The following is a 19804-nucleotide window of genomic DNA, read 5'->3' on the forward strand; positions in this document are numbered from 1 at the left end:
AGCGATCTTGAGAAAGAAGAATGGAACTGGAGGAATCAACCTACCTGACTTCAGGCTCTACTACAAAGCCACAGTTATCAAGACAGTATGGTACTGGCACAAAGACAGAAATAGATCAATGGAACAAAATAGAAAGCCCAGAGATAAATCCACACACATATGGACACCTTATCTTTGACAAAGGAGGCAAGAATATACAATGGAGAAAAGACAATCTCTTCAACAAGTGTTGCTGGGAAATCTGGTCAACCACTTGTAAAAGAATGAAACTAGAACACTTTCTAACACCATATACAAAAATAAACTCAAAATGGATTAAAGATCTAAATGTAAGACCAGAAACTATAAAACTCCTAGAGGAGAACATAGGCAAAACACTCTCTGACATACATCACAGCAGGATCCTCTATGACCCACCTCCCAGAATATTGGAAATAAAAACAAAAATAAACAAATGGGACCTAATTAACCTTAAAAGCTTCTGCACATCAAAGGAAACTATTAGCAAGGTGAAAAGACAGCCTTCAGAATGGGAGAAAATAATAGCAAATGAAGCAACCGACAAACAGCTAATCTCAAAAATATACAAGCAACTCCTACAGCTCAACTCCAGAAAAATAAATGACCCAATCAAAAAATGGGCCAAAGAACTAAATAGACATTTCTCCAAAGAAGACATACAGATGGCTAACAAACACATGAAAAGATGCTCAACATCACTCATTATCAGAGAAATGCAAATCAAAACCACTATGAGGTACCATTTCACACCAGTCAGAATGGCTGCGATCCAAAAGTCTACAAGCAATAAATGCTGGAGAGGGTGTGGAGAAAAGAGAACCCTCTTACACTGTTGGTGGGAATGCAAACTAGTACAGCCACTATGGAGAACAGTGTGGAGATTCCTTAAAAAACTGGAAATAGAACTGCCTTATGATCCAGCAATCCCACTGCTGGGCATACACACTGAGGAAACCAGAAGGGAAAGAGACACGTGTACCCCAATGTTCATCGCAGCACTGTTTATAACAGCCAGGACATGGAAGCAACCTAGATGCCCATCAGCAGATGAATGGATAAGAAAGCTGTGGTACATATACACAATGGAGTATTACTCAGCCATTAAAAAGAATACATTTGAATCAGTTCTAATGAGGTGGATGAAACTGGAGCCTATTATACAGAGTGAAGTAAGCCAGAAAGAAAAACACCAATACAGTATACTAACGCATATATATGGAATTTAGAAAGATGGTAACAATAACCCTGTGTACGAGATGGCAAAAGAGACACTGATGTATAGAACAGTCTTATGGACTCTGTGGGAGAGGGAGAGGGTGGGAAGATTTGGGAGAATGGCATTGAAACATGTAAAATATCATGTATGAAACGAGTTGCCAGTCCAGGTTCAATGCATGATACTGGATGCTTGGGGCTAGTGCACTGGGACGACCCAGAGGGATGGTATGGGGAGGGAGGAGGGTTCAGGATGGGGAACACATGTATACCTGTGGTGGATTCATTTTGATATTTGGCAAAACTATTACAATTTTGTAAAGTTAAAAAAAAAAAAAAACCCTCCAGAAAGCAGGAATAGAAGGAACATATCTCAACATAATAAAAGCCATATATGATAAATCCACAGCAAACATTATCCTCAATGGTGAAAAATTGAAAGCATTTCCCCTAAAGTCAGGAACAAGACAAGGGTGCCCACTCTCACCACTACTATTCAACATAGTTTTGGCCACAGCAATCAGAGCAGAAAAAGAATCCAGATTGGAAAAGAAGAAGTAAAACTCTCACTGTCTGCAGATGACATGATCCTCTACATAGAAAACCCTAAAGACTCCACCAGAAAATTACTAGAGCTAATCACTGAATATAGTAAAGTTGCAGGATATAAAATTAACACAAAGAAATCCCTTGCATTCCTATACACTAACAATGAGAGAACAGAAAGAGAAATTAAGGAAACAATTCCATTCACCATTGCAACGAAAAGAATAAAATACTTAGGAATATATCTACCTAAAGAAACAAAAGATCTAAATATAGAAAACTATAAAACACTGATGAAAGAAATCAAAGATGACACAAATAGATGGAGAAATATACCATGTTCATGGATTGGAAGAATCAGTATAGTGAAAATGAGTATACTACCCAAAGCAATCTACAGATTCAATGCAACCAAGCTACCAATGGTATTTTTCAGAGAACTAGAACAAATAATTTCACAATTTGTATGGAAATGCAAAAAACCTTGAATAGCCAAAGCAATCTTGAGAAAGAAGAATGGAACAGGAGGAATCAACCTGCCTGACTTCAGGCTCTACTACAAAGCCACAGTCATCAAGACAGTATGGTACTGGCACAAAGACAGAAATATTGATCAATGGAACAAAGTGAAAGCCCAGAGATAAATCCACGCACCTATGGACACCTTATCTTTGACAAAGGAGGCAAGAATATACAATGGAGAAAAAGACAATCCCTTTAACAAGTGGTGCTGGGAAAACTGGTCAACCACTTGTAAAAGAATGAAACTAGAACACTTTCTAACACCATACACAAAAATAAACTCAAAATGGATTAAAGATCTAAATCTAAGACCAGAAACTATAAAACTCCTAGAGAAAAACACAGGCAAAACACTCTGACATAAATCATAGCAAGATCCTCTATGACCCACCTCCCAAAGTAATGGAAATAAAAGCAAAAATAAACAAATGGGACCTAAAAGCTTTTGCACAACAAAGGAAACTATAAGCAAGGTGAAAAGACAGCCTTCAGAATGGGAGAAAATAATAGCAAATGAAGAAAGTGACAAAGAATTAATCTGAAAAATATACTAACAACTCCTGCAGCTCAATTCCAGAAAATTAAGTGACCCAATCAAAAAAAGGGCCAAAGAACTAAACAGACATTTCTCCAAAGAGGACATACAGATGGCTAATAAACACATGAAAAGATGCTCAAATTCACTAATTATCAGAGAAATGCAAATCAAAACCACAATGAGGTACATCTCACACTGGTCAGAATGGCTGCTATCAAAAAGTCTACAAACAGTGCTGGAGACGGTGCAGAGAAAAAGGAACCCTCTTACATTGTTGGTGGGAATGCAAACTAGTACAGCCACTATGGAGAACAGTGTGGAGATTCCTTAAAAAACTGGAAATAGAACTGCCATACAACCCAGCAACCCCATTGCTGGGCACACACACCAAGGAAACCAGAATTGAAAGAGACACGTGTACCCCAGTCTTCATCGTAGCACCGTTTAAAATAGCCAGGACATGGAAGCAACCTAGATGTCCATCAGCAGACGAATGGATAAGAAAGTTGTGGTACACATACAGAACGGAATATTACTCAGCTATTAAAAAGAATGCACTGGAATCAGTTCTGATGAGGTGGATGAAACTGGAGCCTATTATACAGAGCAAAGTAAGTCAGAAAGAAAAATACCAATACAGTATATTAATGTATATATATAGAATTTAGATGATGGTAACAGTGACCCTATATGCGAGACAGCAAAAGAGACACAGATGTAAAGAACAGACTTTTGGACTCTGTGAGAAGGTGAGGGTGGGATAATCTGAGAGAATAGTATTGAAACATTATATTATCATATGTGAAATAGATCGCCAGTCTAGGTTCAGTGCATGAGACAGAGTGCAGTGAGCTGGTGCACTGGGATGACCCTGAGGGATGGGATGGGGAGGGAGTTGGGAGGAAGAGTCAGGATGGGGAACATATGTACACCCATGGCTGATTCATGTGAATGTATGGCAAAAACCACAATACTATAATTAGCCTCCAATTAAATTAAAAAAGAAAAAGTTCAGGAATCATGAACTTAGTCTTCAACTAAATTGGTCTTCAACACAGATTCTAAATTGTTGACGGGTGAAGAAGCCAGGGAGGAAGTCAAATAGAACAGTACAACACAGATGCTAACATCACTGCTTTCCTTAGAAGGTCATGGCCCCAGCTCTGAGACCCCCTAGTAGCCAAGGTTCCCTGAATCAAGAGCCCAGGCCTGAGGCTTCTCTAGGTATTAGGGCCTCAAAGCAGCAGAAACCAGGTTGGTTGAGGACAGCCGGCCAAGACTGAGACTTCATGTACAAAAATGTGAAAAGTCACAGCTTCTATGGTATCTCCTCTTACAATTCCTTCTCTGGTGGTTCTCATCTCTCTGTCCTCCCCAATCTGACATTTGCTGTCAGTTTTGTGCCACTTCCACAATTCCCTTCTTTTTATTTTTTTTGTTTGTGTCAAGTCTTAGTTGCAGCACATGGGATCTTCCATCTTCGTTATGGCATACAAACTCTTAGTTGTGGCATGTGGGACCTGGTTCTCTGACAGGGATTGAACCCGGGCCCTCTGCATTGGGAGCACAGGGACTTACCCAGTGGACCACTAGGGAAGTCCCCACAATCCCTTCATTTATTGAAGCTGAACTGAATTTAATGGAAGGGGGAAAGGTGATCCTTGGCTTCTATGAAGCCACTTGTGTTCCTCTGGATCTGAATGTTGAACTGTATGAACAGAAGGCAGGAGGGACTCTGGTTGTCTGGATCAGCAATCTCTCTTCTCAGTCTTTCCCCTATAGACCTGTCTTTCCAAGGCATGAACTGACTGAAGGCATTTCCTTCCGCCAGAACCAACCTGTTCTATTTCCCTTCCTTTCTCCTTAATGCACTTACCTTTCTCACCATAAAGAAATCAGTCTGAGAGGAAGAAAACTAGATTGAGGGGAAAGCAAGCTAAGAAACCTTTAGAGAGAGAAAATGTATTTATTATTATACAAATAGCTATGCATACTGGGGCACTGGCAAACTGCCAAAGGATTTTCCCAAATAACTTTTGCATAGCTGTATTACAGGTATTACACATCAGTATAACACATTCAGGAGAACAAAATTAGAATTCAGAAAACAGAGCCTCTCAGAGGCCCACCAGATCCTGATTCCTTGAATACTCTATTACAGTGGCTTTGACCAACTAGCTTTTTTTTTCCAGCTTTTTCAGCTGGTTGCTGAAGGCTGGATCTGATGCTGAGCTGATTGTTAAGATACTAGCTGTCCTGAGGATGAAGATGAGGCCTGTAGATGAAGGATGGCAGCCTTGCTTCTAGGAAAATAGTAGCTGAATAGGGCGGTCAAGGAATATTTTTCATCACTTTAAAATCGACTCTACTAAAACTACTAGTTCTTTAGTAATTACTGAAATAATCACTCCAGAGGCGTACGCCTTAATTTCCTTTTACCATGTAATAAATCTTTTCAATATTGTTAGTACTTATTACTGTAGAATTATGATGATATACTAAAACTCTTCTGATACTGTCTGAATTGTGCAAATGTATAAAACTTCTCTGCTAAGTTTTTATAGTGATTTAAATAAATCCCCACCAAGTGAATTAATTTCAGTAATTATCTAAGTAAAAGGAGGAAGTTTCTGTATAATTATAGCACTTGGTAAATTCAGCTTCTTCTAATAATTCTGGACTCAGTATTGTGGTTCAAACAATGCTAACTTACAGCAAGCAGATCACTGGAAGAAAATACTAGTCTAGCAAAACTAGATTATGTCCTCATGGTCAAAATGAATTTCATACTGCTTAAGAATACACTGAATTGGTTCAGAAATAAAATACGTCACTTGTTTGCTTATTTTAGTGAACAGAGTGAAGTTCTTAGAACTAGGCCTTGATCTATGGGCCTGAAGGATCTCCAGAAAAGTGATGTGAAACAGATTCAACATGAGAGCAAATGGCAATTGTTCAATTAATTCCCCTCTTCATGTATCTTTTAGCTGTTGGCATGTACAAATGCTGGGGAGTGTTTATCTCCTTGGATATATACACAGTAAGAAAATGCTTCTTAGTTTTTTCTTATTGAAGTGGGGGTAGAGTGAAAAACATGGCAGAAGAGGACCTGGCCTTGGATTAAAAAATGACACCAGAAAAATGCAAGACACTGTCCCCTTCTGAGCTGAAAGTGTACACCATTAGGATAATAAAAGGATACATGTAAGTTGGGATGCCTCTTGAGGCCAAGTGTTTCCGAATAAGTCGCTCAGTACCATACCAGTTAAAACCTTTCGTGGCATGTCCAATGCGTGGAAGATGGACACTTGCTGTTAAAAAAAAAAGTTCACGATGTCTTCATTCATCAAATCGAGTAATGTGTATAAGATATACATAGATGATAATGTATTCTGAGTCACTTTGTTGTTTCCAATGAACAAAATGTATATAATCTTGGTGAGTGCCACTCAAAGCATATGATTATTATATGAGGAGTGACTGTAACATGGGAAAACTAATTCTATAGAACATGAGGACCTACATACAGGCTATGGTAATAAGTAGGTACAATGGGAATAGAACATGATTGATGATTGAGATGTAATTTAAAAAGCAAAGATTCTTTAACAAGTCCATCAGTTTGACAAACTCTAAGACATGCTGGGTTTGGAAATAAAATTAAACTCAGGTCTTTTGGCAGAGAATTGTCTGCTAATGCAGACTGTGACTCTCCGAGAGGGGACAGGATAAAAAGCGTTTCTCAACAGCATGTGACCAGTTTACCTCATCTCTGGTCCTCTGCTTCCTCGTCTGTAAAATCATGATACAAATACCCAGAGAATGCAGGTGGTCCAGAGACAAAGGATACAGAAGTGATCAAGAAAGGAAAAGGACTTTGAGAATACAAGATGAGGAGAGTGTTACTTGTGTGGCCTTTCATACTGGGGCTTCCCTTCACCACATATACTGAATGGGATCTTGGCATTTCTCACCTCCCTTTAAAAATCACATCCTACGCTTGGAAACAGAAATTCATCTATTCCTGAGCAAGTGGAAGGACTTACCTTTCCTTTTCTTTGCTGCTAAAAATATCTTCTTTAGGGCCTCTTCTAGGGCTGCCATCTTAATGCCAGACAGGACATTGGCACGATCTCGGTGCTGGGCCACAATCAAGGCCAACTAGGAGGAATAATCCATTTACTGAGTGGGAGCAGGGGCAGTTTCCGGAGGAGGTGATGGGAGTCAAAGTTTAGCTCCAATAAATTGATGTGCTTTTTTCACTTACCAAATCTTGTCCTTCGTTTCTTGACTCTTTATCATCAATAGGAAATAAAAGGACACCTCCCAAACTCAAATCTGAGGTAAAACAAGACGAAGCAACAGAAAGAACATAAAGTTCACTACAGAATGAGACCCCTGAGGAAGGGCTACTCTGAATTGTCCCTATGCTGTGCCTTTTCCAAAGCTACTCAGGTATAGGTAACAGTGGTGCCCTGTCTTGTTCCTGATATTAGAGGAAAAGTTTTCAGTTATGTGGAATATAATGCATGCTGTGGGCTTGTTGTATATAGCTTTTGGCTCAGTGGTAAAAGAATCTGCCTGCAATGCAGAAGATGCACAGGAGACTGGGGTTTGATCCCTGGGTCAGGAAGATCCCCTAGAGAAGGAAATGGCAACCCACTCCAGTATTCTTGCCTGGAGAATCTCATGGAAGAGGAGCCTGGTGGGCCCCAGGACATGACTTAGCAACTGAACAACGAAACAAAAAACATACTGAGGTATGTTCCTTCCATTACCAATCTGCAGAGGGTATGTCATCACGAAATTGTACTGTCAGATGCTGTCTCTACATCTATTGAGAGGACCATTTTTATCTTTCATTCTATTAATGTGATACATAACATTTATTGATTTGTGTATGTTGAACTATCCCTACATCCCTGGGATAATTCCTACTTGGTCATGTGTGTAATCCTTTTAATAAGTAACTGAATTAGGTCTGCTAATATTTTGTTGAGAATTTTTGCATTGAAGTTATCAAAGATATTGGTCTATAGTTTTGTTTTCTTGTAGTGTCATCTGGCTTTGATACCAGGGTGAAACTGGCCTCATAGAATGAGTTTGGAAAAGTTCCCACCTCTTCAATTTTTTGGAAGAGTTTGAGAAGGACTGGCGTTAATTCTTCTTGAAATGTTTGGTAGAATCTGCCAGTGAAACCATCTGGTCCTAAAGTTTCCTGTGTTGGGAAGTTTTTAATTACTGAGTCAATCTCTTTGCTCATCACTGGTCTGTTCAGATTCTCTAGTTCTTACTGGCTCAGTCTTGACAGTTTGCAGATTCTATAAACTTATCCACTTCTTCCAGGTTATCTAGTTTGTTGGTGTACAATTATCCATAATAATCTCTTATGATTCTATGTATTTCTGTAGGGTCAGTTATAATTTCTTTTCTGGTTTTATTTGGGTCTTCTCTTTTTTATTCTCACTAAAGATTTATCAATTTTGTCTATCTTTTTGAAAACCTCTTAGTTCCATTAATCTTTTCTATTGTTTTTTCTGTCTCTACTTCATCTATTTCTCCTCTGAACTTGATTTCCTTCCTTCTGCTGGCTTTGGGCTTAATTTGTTCCTCTTTTCTATCTTCTTGAGGGCTATGATCTTTCTAATTTCTTAATACTGGCATTTATTGCTGTAAGCCTCCCTCTTAGAACTGTTTTTGCAGGGCCCCATAGGTTTTGGGATGTTGTGTTTCCACATTTTTTTTTGAGATATTCTTTGCTTTCCCTTTCGGTTTATTCTTTGACCCACTGTTCAGGAGTATACTATTTGGTTTCCACATCTTACAGATTTTCCAGTTTTCCTCATTTTATTTCTAGTTTCACACCATTGTGAGCAGAAAAGATAACTTAGTATGATTTCAATTACCTTATTTTGCTAAGACCTGTTTTTTGCCCTATCGTATGATCTATTCTTGAAAATGTTCCATGTGTATTTAGAAGAATTTATATTCTGCTGTTGTTGGATAGAATGTCCTATAGATACTTGTTAGGTCCCTTTGGTCTGCTGTTTGGTTCAAGCCATCATTTCCTTGTTCGTTTTCTGTCTGGATGATTTATGTATTGCTGACAGTGGGGTACTGAAGTCCCCTATTATTATTGTATTGTCTACTTCTCCCCTCATATGTAGTAATATTTGCTTAATATATTTAGGTGCACCAATGTTGGGTGCACATATATTTACACTTGTTACAACTTCTTGATGAATTGATCCCTTTATCATTATATAGTAACCTTCTTTGTCTTATTACCATTTTTGGCTTCGAGTTTATTTTGTGTAATACAAATATAACTACTTCTGCTTTCTTTTGGTTTCTACTTGCATGGAATATGTTTTTCCATCCGTTCACTTTGAGATATATAATTGGGTCTTGTTTTTTATCCATCTAGACACTCTGTGCCTTTTGACTGATGAATTCAATCAATTTACATTTAAAGTAATTATATATAAGGACTTACTAATCCCACTGTGTGCATTCCAGTTGTTTTGTAATTCCCGTTTCTTTTTCCCTCTGTTTCTGCTTACCTTTGTAAACTGATTCTTTTCTACGGTGGTATGCTCTGGTTCCCTTTTGTCTTTTGTGGATCTGATCTAGGTTTTTACTTTGTGGTTACTATGGGGCTTTACATGAAACATTTTATAGATAGAACAGTGTATTTTAGGAGGACAGCAACTTATATCCAATTGCCTATAAAAGCTCCACCCTTTCACTCCTCCCTTTTATATTACGCATGTCACAATTTACCTCTTTGTATGTTGTGTATTCATTAGTAATTTATAGTAGCTGTAGTTACTTTTACTGTTTTCCTTTAAGCTTTATATTATAGTTGAGTGGTTCACACACCATCTTAATACCAAGTTGGTTTTCTAAACCTTACTGTACATATTTTACTAGTGTGTTGTATACTTTGACATGTGCTCGTATCAGTGATTAGTGCCTTTTCATTTTGGCTTGAAGAACTCCTTTCAGCATTTCTTGCAAGGCAAGTCTAGTGGTGGTGAACTCCCTCAGCTTTTGTTTGCTGGGAAAGCCTTTATTTCTCCTTCATAGCTGAAAGATAACTTTGCTGTATAAAGTATTCTTGGTTGGCAATTTTGATCTTTCAACACTTCAAATATGTTATTCTACTCTCAGGACCTGTTTCTACTAAGAAATCTGCTGATAATCAAATACGGGTTCCTTTGTACGTTATATTCTTTTTTTCCCTAGCTTCCTTTAAGATTTTTTATCATTCAAAGTCTTGAAGAAGGTCTTTTAGCATTGCAATAGCAGGGTGACCTATTAGCTTCATGAACATGTATGTTTTGTCTTTCCCCAGGTTGGGAAAGTTCTCAGCTACTATTTCTTAAACTCATTTTCCCCTTCTCCTTCTAGAAGCCTAATTATTCTGATTTGTGTTTTTTTGATTCAGTCTCATAGCTTACACAGGCTTACTTCACTCTTTAAATTTGTTATTTCAAAATTCCTATCTCCCACAAGTCACTTATTCTTTCTTCCACATGGTTTCCCCTGCTACGCATGCATGCCCAGTCATGTCCGACTCTTTGTGACCCCATGGACTTTAGCCCACCAGGCTCCTCTGTCCATGGGATTTTCCAGGCAAGAATACTAGAATGGATTGCCGTTTCCTACTCCAGAGAATCTTCCCAACCCAGGGACTGGACCCACGTCTCTTGCATCTTCTGCACCAGCAGGTGGATTCTTTACCACTGCACTACCTGAGAAGCCTACCTTGTTCTCTACTGCATTCTTCATCTCATCCACTGACTTCTTCGGCTCTACAATTTGTTTGGGTTTTTAAAATTTCAATCTCTTTGAAAAGAAGTCACTATGTTAACATATTTTATTCCTGATTTTATTGAGTTGCCTTTCCGAGTCTTTTTGTAATTCATTGAGTTTCTTCATAACTGCTATTCTGAATTCTTTGTCAGTTAGATCACAATATTCTGTGCCTTTGAGCATGGCTGCTGGAGAACTGTCATCTTCTTTCTGTGATGCCATATTTCCTGATTTCATATTCCTGGTACTTATGCACTGGTGCTTTTGCATTTGAAGTAGCAGATATCTCCTTAACTCAGTGCTCATTACCTTCAGCAGCAGACAGGGTATTACATTATATAGTATTGGTATTATCTCAGTTTTTCCTGTATGTTTGTGCTCCACTCTTCTTGCTCTGTCTTGTGGCCAAATTTTTAAGCTTTTGTGTATTCTCTGACTTTTACAATTCATCAGGCTGGCTGGGTACCTTTTTTCCCAGAAGGTGGAGCTATAGCTCAAGTCTGTGGTTTCTTCCTTGCCTGCCAACATGACCTGTTTTGAGTAGGATCCTGGTCTACCAGAGTTCACTTTCATGGATACACCAGGGAGCCGGCAGCAGAGCCGAGGGAAAGTGTGGGTTTAACACTTAGTGTGTTGGGACTACCACACACCTGCAGGGAAATTTTCAGTTACTTGTGCATGAACTTTCTACTGAGCACGTGCCTTTGACACCATTTGAAATTCGTATCTGCCTCTTTCCCAATATCCTTCACATGTCTTTGACACCATTTGAAATTCATATCTGCCTCTTTCCCAATACCCTTCCTCCGCCCAGGATGGGGAGCTACCACCTTAGTACTCCAGATGCTGGCAGAGAGAAACAGGTTTTTCCAGCTGCATTCCACCTTGTGATGGTAGCTGCCAGAAAAATCAGCCCTTTGCAGTGTTTTCCTTAGTGGGCCAGGGTTGGGGTTGGGAAAGTTTCCCTTACCACCTATGCTGCAAACAAACTTATGTTTTTCTCTTTTCTCCAATGATGTGCCAGATCTCCCTTCAGGAAGGATGGACTTAGGCAAGTTCCATGTGTGAGTACCTGCAAGGGCAACACTCACCTGTTTTTTGCCCTACTGCAGTGAGAGGGGTCTAGGCAGTTTCACACTCTGCTGGTTCTTGCCTGTATGGAGATTTATCTCTGTCTTACCAGTTACAGTGGTGGGTGAGACTCCTCTTGGGTCTTCTAAAAGACCCACCAAGGCACTTTTGTTCAGGTGGGGATGTCTAATCCATGGGGTAAAAAAGAGGGATTAAAAAGAGGAATGTCTTTTGGTACCATGTCACCCCCTTCACTCTTGAATTTTTATGCTTTTCTACTTCAATGCTCCTCAAACACTGCCTATGAAGTATTCCTGCAGGCACTGGAGAGTGAATGAAAAACCCAGAAGTATCTGGGCTGGGAGGGGGTGGGTCACTATGAACTTAAAATTCCTTTAGAAGAGTCTGATGTTTGTTTTAAATTATTCAAATACTGTATTCTACTATACATATTTGTATTTATATATTTTCCTATCTCATCCAAATCAAATTCTCTAGAGAAATGTTTTAATTCTAGGCCTCGAATATTTCAGTTTGAACCTTTTGTCCTCTCAATCCATCCTGCATACCCCAAACTTTTTAAGTCATTCTAAAATACTGGGCTGGCCAAAAAGTTTGTTCAGGTTTTTCCATATGATGGTATAGAAAAACCTGAACAAACTTTTTGGCTAACCCAGTATTTGCTCTGCTATGTCATTCTTCTACCCAAATCTCCCATGTCTAGACATTGGATAAGGTCCTGCCTTAGAATGCCATCTCCCTGGACAAGTCATTAGTCATGTGCAGTCTTCTATAATGTGGCCCAAACCTCTCTTCTTTAAAACCTAACTTTATTCCTCAGCCTAAACTTTCTACTCCACTCTGTCCGGCCTACACACCATTCCCCTAAAACATTCACTGTAACTACCTGGGTCATTCAATACCCCATACTGGGACTGGTGGGGTTACAGGAGATACCAAGAAGAATGAGATATGGTTATGGACTCTCCTACCCTTTCTCTTCACCTATTTAATCTCAACCCATCCTTCCAGGCCCAAGATAACTTTCACGACTTCCTTCAAGCCCACATTTCATCTACCCTGCTCTACACTATTCCAGTTCTCCTTCAGAAAAGAATGCACACTCCCATCTCTGATTCCTTACTGACCATTTACACCTTACTCTGTGCCACCAGGTTTTACTTTTCACACTTTCTTCAAAATGCTCCAGGGTGATGTGACTGCCCTTGGGGGGCAAATCTAGTGGGCTTTTCCCAGTGCTCATCCTCACTTCAGTGTCTGACACTGCAGACCACTTCTTGACACTTCTCCTCCCTTGTAGCCCAAAGCACTACACTGTCAAGGTTCTCTTATTTTTCTGACAATTCCTTCTTCCTTCTCCTAAATGGAGGTGTGTTCTCTGCCCTCCCATTTCTCCATCCTCTCTCCTTCAGGGTTTTAAACAAGGATCCAAATGGAGACTCCTCAGTCTGTATCTGGCTCCAGCCTCCCCTGAATTCTCTCCTTTTCAAACTGCCCAGTCAGTATCTAGATTGGGTTAATCATGGCAACACATATTAAACCCTGTAATGTGTTTTAGTAGAAAGACTATTCACTCTAAGTCCTTGCATCCCTTTCTACGTTAGAGAAGTGAGCAGAAAAACCAATCTCCAAGAAATCTGAAGAGCTCTTCTCTATTGGACAAGATCCTTTAACCTCTCAATTCCACAGGAAATAATCACAATAATCATTTTACTCCTCTTGCCACTTTGTGATTGCCACACATAAAACGAGGTGCCCGGCCCCTTCTCTCTGCCGAGAGAACACCATTCAGCCTTCAAGTTTCCCCAGACAGCTCTGCTTCCGTCTCCGGGGAGTGTTACACCCTAGTCTGTGCTAACTTCATAATACAACCTCCTTCCTCTCAGCACCCAGCTCCTGTTAGCCCTTCAATGGTATGTCTGATTTCTCTCCCACAGGTGTCTGACATTTCCAGGAGAAATTCCCTCAAGAAGATAGAGTGAACTGGGTAAACAATGAAATGAACTTCAAGCCAATACTTCAACATGCATGCAGGGATTGACATTTATCAAAATACTTACACATTCATTATCCTCATTATAGTCCCAGGAGGTAGATGGAAAAAGTATTATTTTCAAATTACAAATGAGAAGGCAGGTACAGGGAGGGGGAAGGGATTGCCTTAAAGTCACGTATCAACTAGCTTTAACTAATGGCAGAATTCAGACTCCAACTAGCTCTTCTGACTCCTCATCTAGTGTTTTTTAACACACCTAATGTCCTCTCCCTCTTATTCCATCCTTAACCCTTCTCTCTGCTTTGCTCCTTACCTTTCATTTTTCCAGCCAACTCATATCTTTTTCTTGGCTCAGCAGATCTTGTTTCCAGAGCTGTGAATAAACCACCTCTGCCCCAGCGGCCAGAGTCATCTGATAGGAGAAAGAGAAGATTTTCTTCTATAGGAGGCAAAATCCAGTCCACAATTTAAAAAAAAAATGGTATGCCAAGTATACTTGATTTTTCAAAGGGCAGAAACAACTATCTAACCTCCAAGCATATTACACACTGGACTTGTCAAGTATGTTTAGGTTTTCTGGAATATACCTGGCCATCATAACAGAAAAGCATCAAAAGAATCAGTGTTCTCAAAGAGGAGAAGCTCTGTAGTCCTTCTGTAATTCCTGGAAGATGGCTAAGGAAGGATGTAGAGTCGATGTAAAACCAGAAAGAGTTGAAGCATTGATAATACAACAGCTTACAACTCCCATTTCATAGGTAAGAAAGGGGAAAGGTTAAATGACTTATTCAAGCTGGTACTAATACAGCTGGTTAATACTCTGTATTCAGTCATTCATTCGATCATACTATAAATATTTGTCAGTATTACACGTCAAGAACTCTTTTATGCTCTAGGGTTACACCAGTGGGGGGAGGGGGGAAATCTCTGCTCCCATGAAAGTGTGAAAACAGAAGTGTTAGTCACTTAGTCGTGTCCAACTCTTTGCAGTCTCTTGGACTGTAGCCTATCAGAATCCTCTGTCCATGGAATTCTTCAGGCAAGAATACTAGAATAGGTGGCCATTTCCTACTCCAGGGGATCTTCCTGACCCAGGGATTGAACCCAAGTGTCCCGCATTCCAGGCAGATTCTTTACAGTCTGGGCCATCAGGGAAGCCCAGTTCAATGAAACACCACGTGATATATTATGTATATATCTGCTTGTTTCATTGTTTGTTCACTCAATGAAACAAACAAGCAAATACATACATAATATGTCACGTGGTGATGTGTCATCAAGTAAAATAAGGTAAGAAAGTAAACAGAGAAAAACAGGGGTGAGTATGGGGTGTGGGAAGTCAGGGGAGACCTCTCTTTGAGTTGTAGACATCTGGACAATGCTTGATGTTGCTAAGTGGGGAAAGAGCATTCTAGGAAGAGGAACTTGCCTGGGGGAAAAAAGTGCAAAGGTCATGAGGGAGACTATGTTTGGAGTTTTGTTTTTTCTCAAACCATTTATTTGGCTTATAGATGTAGCCTCTGTGTACTCTCTTAAAAAGTTTGTGCAGGGAACAAAGCAGATATTATCCCATTACACATATAAGAGAATTGAGGCCTGAAGAAGTTGGATTTGACTCTTACCTTTCTTCTTTACCTGGTTGAGCACCCTAGTCTCCTGGTTCTAAAGTTCACACTCTTTTTGACCACACAAGGCTGCCCTAAGCCCATTAATCTCCCCTAAGACAGGGCTCTGCCTTGTCTTCCCCAGTTCTTGGCACCTTAAGGATTGAGGCCCCACCATGTCTACCTACCTACGCAGTGCACAATGACAGCATCCTCCGCCCCAGCCTGGGGGTGGGTGACGTCACCGCTTACATATCTGATGGAGGTTGAGTCTGGGTCCTCATATTCCAGTTGGGCAGAGCTCTCATCTTCGCCGTCCTCTGGTTCGCTCTCCTCAGAAGGCAGACAGAAGGACTGGTAATTGTTGGACTCCCACCAGGCCATCCTTCGAGAAACCAGAGGGGAGAGGAATTAACTGGGCCTATCACTAGTTCCCTCAAAGCACATCCTGGGCTGTGATTCATAAACGGTGAGTGGCAAGTGGAGATGCAATTAGAAACTCACCCTGTCCTTCTGCCTGTTTGTAAATAAACAAGAAGCCTTACTGATTAGCCTAACTGCCTCCTGACTACACTTCAAAAATGAGCAGCCACCAGATGTCACTGTTTTTAAGAACATGTGACTAAAAGGGACTGTTCAAGTAAACTACTCTTGTCAGATAGCTGCAATCAAGTCCTAAAATGTTCTCGCTTCAGCTGAATGCATCTTCTCTGCCTGAGGCACTCGGGACTGTTCTCTTAAGTAGATGGACTGCTAAGGTGAAAGTTTAATCTTTATAAAAGTATTCTATTACCAGTGGGAACTACCAGCATTACAGACACTTTCTGCAGTTTTAAAGTGATGTTTGACTGTGGGCTCACTATGCAGTAGTGATCCCTTTACCAACGGCGACCTTCAGCTTTGTTAATAACACCATCAAATAACACACACGTACTTTTTCTTATGTTCTGCTTCTTCCTTCTTCTTCCTCTTCTCCTCTAACAGTCTCTTTCTCTTGGCTGCTGCTTCTTGTCTTCTCTTCCTTCTGTCCTCCAGTTCTTCTGGGCTCAGAATCCGCTTCCTTTTGGTGGACCCCTCCACAAGGCCTGGGATGGGAACCTATAGGAAGAACAAGCTCTATAACCAGGGGAACTGGGGTCTACCTGTTCCTTCATGAGTCTCATTCATCACACTGAGCAATGAGCTCAATATTTCACAGTATTTCACCATGGGTGGTGGGAAGTGCTGGCAAGATACTTCAGTTTACACATCTGGTAGGCATGGTAACCAGGATACTATGCTCTAAACTCAACCAAAGCACTGGCATGTCAGTATAGCAATATGTCATTTTGATTAATTTCATTAGGAATAAGGTACTTGAGAAAATAACTTGTTTTTTAATTGAAAGGATGCTGTTTTAGGTTTAACTCATTTTAATGGAAATATTCCTTAATGTATTTTATCTTTCAGTCTTAAACACAATATTCCAACATCATGATCACCTTAACAATAACTAGCATTTAATGTATACAGACTAACTGCCAAATGCTATGGACATTACAGACATCGTTTATGATTGCTATCCATCCTTAATGACATAGGTCATGACTGTCAGCAGCAGGGTATGGTATTTTGATGTAAGACAGTGATCCCTTCAAGAGTGGCTTACTATCACCCACAATAAATGGTAAAATATAACTTCCTTGTTATTATTTTTATGCCATCTTCTTATACTTTTTTTCAACAAATAGATACATTCTTATTTCTTAACAAATCATTCTCAGCATCACTTTCTGTTCATTTTTATTGAAACTTTGGAAGAATTTATCCTCACATAAATTAACAGTTCTTACACTGCCTTTATTTCGGAGTAACCGGCCCTCTTGACTAGTCTTCTCCAAAAGGGTTTTCTGAAGATTCACCAGTTGCTCAAATGATTCTCTGTCTTCTTTACTAGGCTCCTTAGAATAATCTTTACCTTCAAATAAGTACATGTGGTTTTCTAAAAACATAAAACACAGAGAGAAATGTTAGATACTAAAGAAAACTGGATTGATTCTAGTCAAAGCAATAAGGAGGGTGAACAAGAAAATGGCCTGTATTCTAAATGGGCCAAGAATAGCTTGTGATGAAGGTACTGGAATTCCCATCCCACTAATGCTGACGGGTTTGGGATCCACCTGGGGATTTCATATATTTACTTTTTAAAGGAGTGAGCATGGCTAAAGCCCTTTTGGTCTATCTTCAGGTGGCCCATAAGTCTCAGTTTGATGCCTGCCAAGTCCTGGATCACTCATCACTCATTCATCCCACACTATTCCCCAGCACAAATCTCACTGACATTAAGATCTCCTAAATAAAGGTAACCAACAGCATATTTTTTTTTAATTACAAACAGACTTTTAACACTCAGCTCTTCCCCCTTTTCTGTAATATTACAAGGATCAAGTAGAAAATCTATGAGGAAATAAGCACAAAAATAATCCCTTAGATTTACAACTTTCTTTGTAGAGCTCATGAAGCATCTTCATGAGCTTCACCACGGTCTTGGTATAATTAACCCCACTTAAGAAAAAGAGAAAATTGAGGGCTTCCCTGGGGGCTCCCAGATGGTAAAGAATCCACCTGCCAAGGCAGGAGACACAGCTTTGATCCTTAGTCCAGAATTAGAGAGTAGCCCTCACTTGCCACAACTGGAGAAAAGCCTGTTCAGCAATGAAGACCCAGCACAACCAAAAATAAATAAAATTATAAAACTCCTGAGTTATTAAGCGCCTCCCCAGTTCAAATTGCTAATAAGTGAAGAAAGCAGGATTTTCTGAGTCTGCTGCCAATGTGCTCTTTTCAGTATACAACTGTGTCTATAGAAGGATGGAAAGATAACAGGCCAGCAAACAGTAACTACAGTAATAACACAAATGGTGATAGTCTGAACTTGAATAGCAGTTTATGCTGTCAGAGCACCTTCACATTTATAATCACATCTGACTTTTGCAACTGTGTAAAAGGGTAAGGTATACACTACTAGCACCACTTTACAGATGAGGACACAGAGACTCAAAGAGGTTGGGTAATTTGCCAAGACCATGAAACACATGATAGAAAGAAGTCATAACAAGCCAAGCCTAGTAACTAAGAGAGGTAAGACAACGATTCTAAATTGAAGCATATTTAATAGCACGTTACCAAAGAATGTATTTTCACAGCATTATAAAATCAGCTATGAATATAAGTATGTTTTTCTCTAGAGAGTACGAAAGCAAAACATTTTCATTCTCAAGAGATCAACTGCTTCACACTTGTACCCAAATCCAACCAGCTGTAATTCTAATTGGCATTTGCTAATTAAGTCAGCAGGGGGCTTTCAATGAGGTGCTCTATCAACAAGTGAGGAAAAAAGAGCCAAGAAGAGGCAAATATGATCACATATGTAGCTGCATGTGATTCTCAACTTACAAACATGCTTTAAAAAAAGATCCTGCCATTCAAGATAAAAGCTATCCTGCTTTTTTTTCCTATAGCCCCCTTTCATAGGGGATGCTGTAGTTATGAGTCTTTCATATTCATTTCTCTTCTTTTAACCATGCTCTGTCTTCACTCTGCAGCCAAGAGAAGGTTGGCGACCATAGGTATGGACACTCATCCTGCCAATGGAACCACCTACCACAGACTGGACCTGTACCCACTGATCAAAGACAGAACTCCAAATTTTAATACAACTGGGAAATCTTTGCGGCAGCTGGACTGCCTGAAAAAATATATATAATTTTTTTTGGCAGTTGGACTGACTGAAAAATATAATTATCTTTCTGGAAAACAGTGAAATTTTACTTTGTTCTACTAAACATTAGCAAAATAAGCTAAAATTAATCTAGATGAGTGCAGAAATGAGTGCAGGCTTCAGTACTTAATGTAATCAAAATGCAACTTAAAAATAGGACCACATACATCTATTTCTCTTCCCACCTAAAACCTACATGGTAGTAAAGGGATTTTAAAAAGATATATGAGACGATAGTGGACAAAAAGTTCAACAACTTTTTAGAAAATTGTAAGTGGCTCAAGGGATAACAGAGCTAAAAGAACAGTGGAAGCAAACACAGGTGCCTGGTCAAGGGATGACTGTGAGAGCAGAGACCGTTTGAATCCTCCAAAAGCTCAGAACTTCCATGGACAAGGAATCGCAGGGAGGGATAACTGAGAGAAAGTCTGCACACCAAGTAACAGGAGCTAAAAAAAAGTATCGCACATTAATGCATATATGCTTCTAGGAAGCACAGTGGTAAACAATCCGCCTCCCAAGGCAGGAGACACAAAAGGCGTAGGTTTGATCCCTGGTCAGGAAGATCCCCCGGAGAAGGAAACAACAATCCACTCCACTATTCTTGCCTGGAAAATTCCATGGACAGAGGAGCCTGGCGGGCTATAATCCATGGGGTTGTGACTGAGCACACACAACACATGTATGTGGAA

The 19804-nt window shown here is 39.8% G+C and overlaps 1 protein-coding gene across 6 annotated transcripts in view; it reads right to left on the reverse strand.

Moving 5' to 3' along the window:
- Positions 1-4788: 4788 nt before the first annotated feature.
- CHD1L (chromodomain helicase DNA binding protein 1 like) overlaps positions 4789-19804 on the reverse strand; it is a 64539-nt gene continuing 49523 nt past the window's right edge. For 5 of the 6 annotated variants that reach the window (NM_001037820.1, XM_024989367.2, XM_059884585.1 and 2 more), the window contains 8 exon segments: positions 4789-5160; positions 6045-6153; positions 6889-7003; positions 7110-7180; positions 14062-14160; positions 15541-15737; positions 16287-16450; positions 17185-17333. In NM_001037820.1, coding sequence (NP_001032909.1) covers positions 5082-5160; positions 6045-6153; positions 6889-7003; positions 7110-7180; positions 14062-14160; positions 15541-15737; positions 16287-16450; positions 17185-17333 — 983 coding nt within the window. In that variant the 3' untranslated portion in view covers positions 4789-5081. 6 annotated transcript variants of the gene reach the window in all.

Source organism: Bos taurus, chromosome 3 (genome assembly GCF_002263795.3).
Source record: "Bos taurus isolate L1 Dominette 01449 registration number 42190680 breed Hereford chromosome 3, ARS-UCD2.0, whole genome shotgun sequence".
Lineage (NCBI taxonomy): Eukaryota > Metazoa > Chordata > Mammalia > Artiodactyla > Bovidae > Bos > Bos taurus.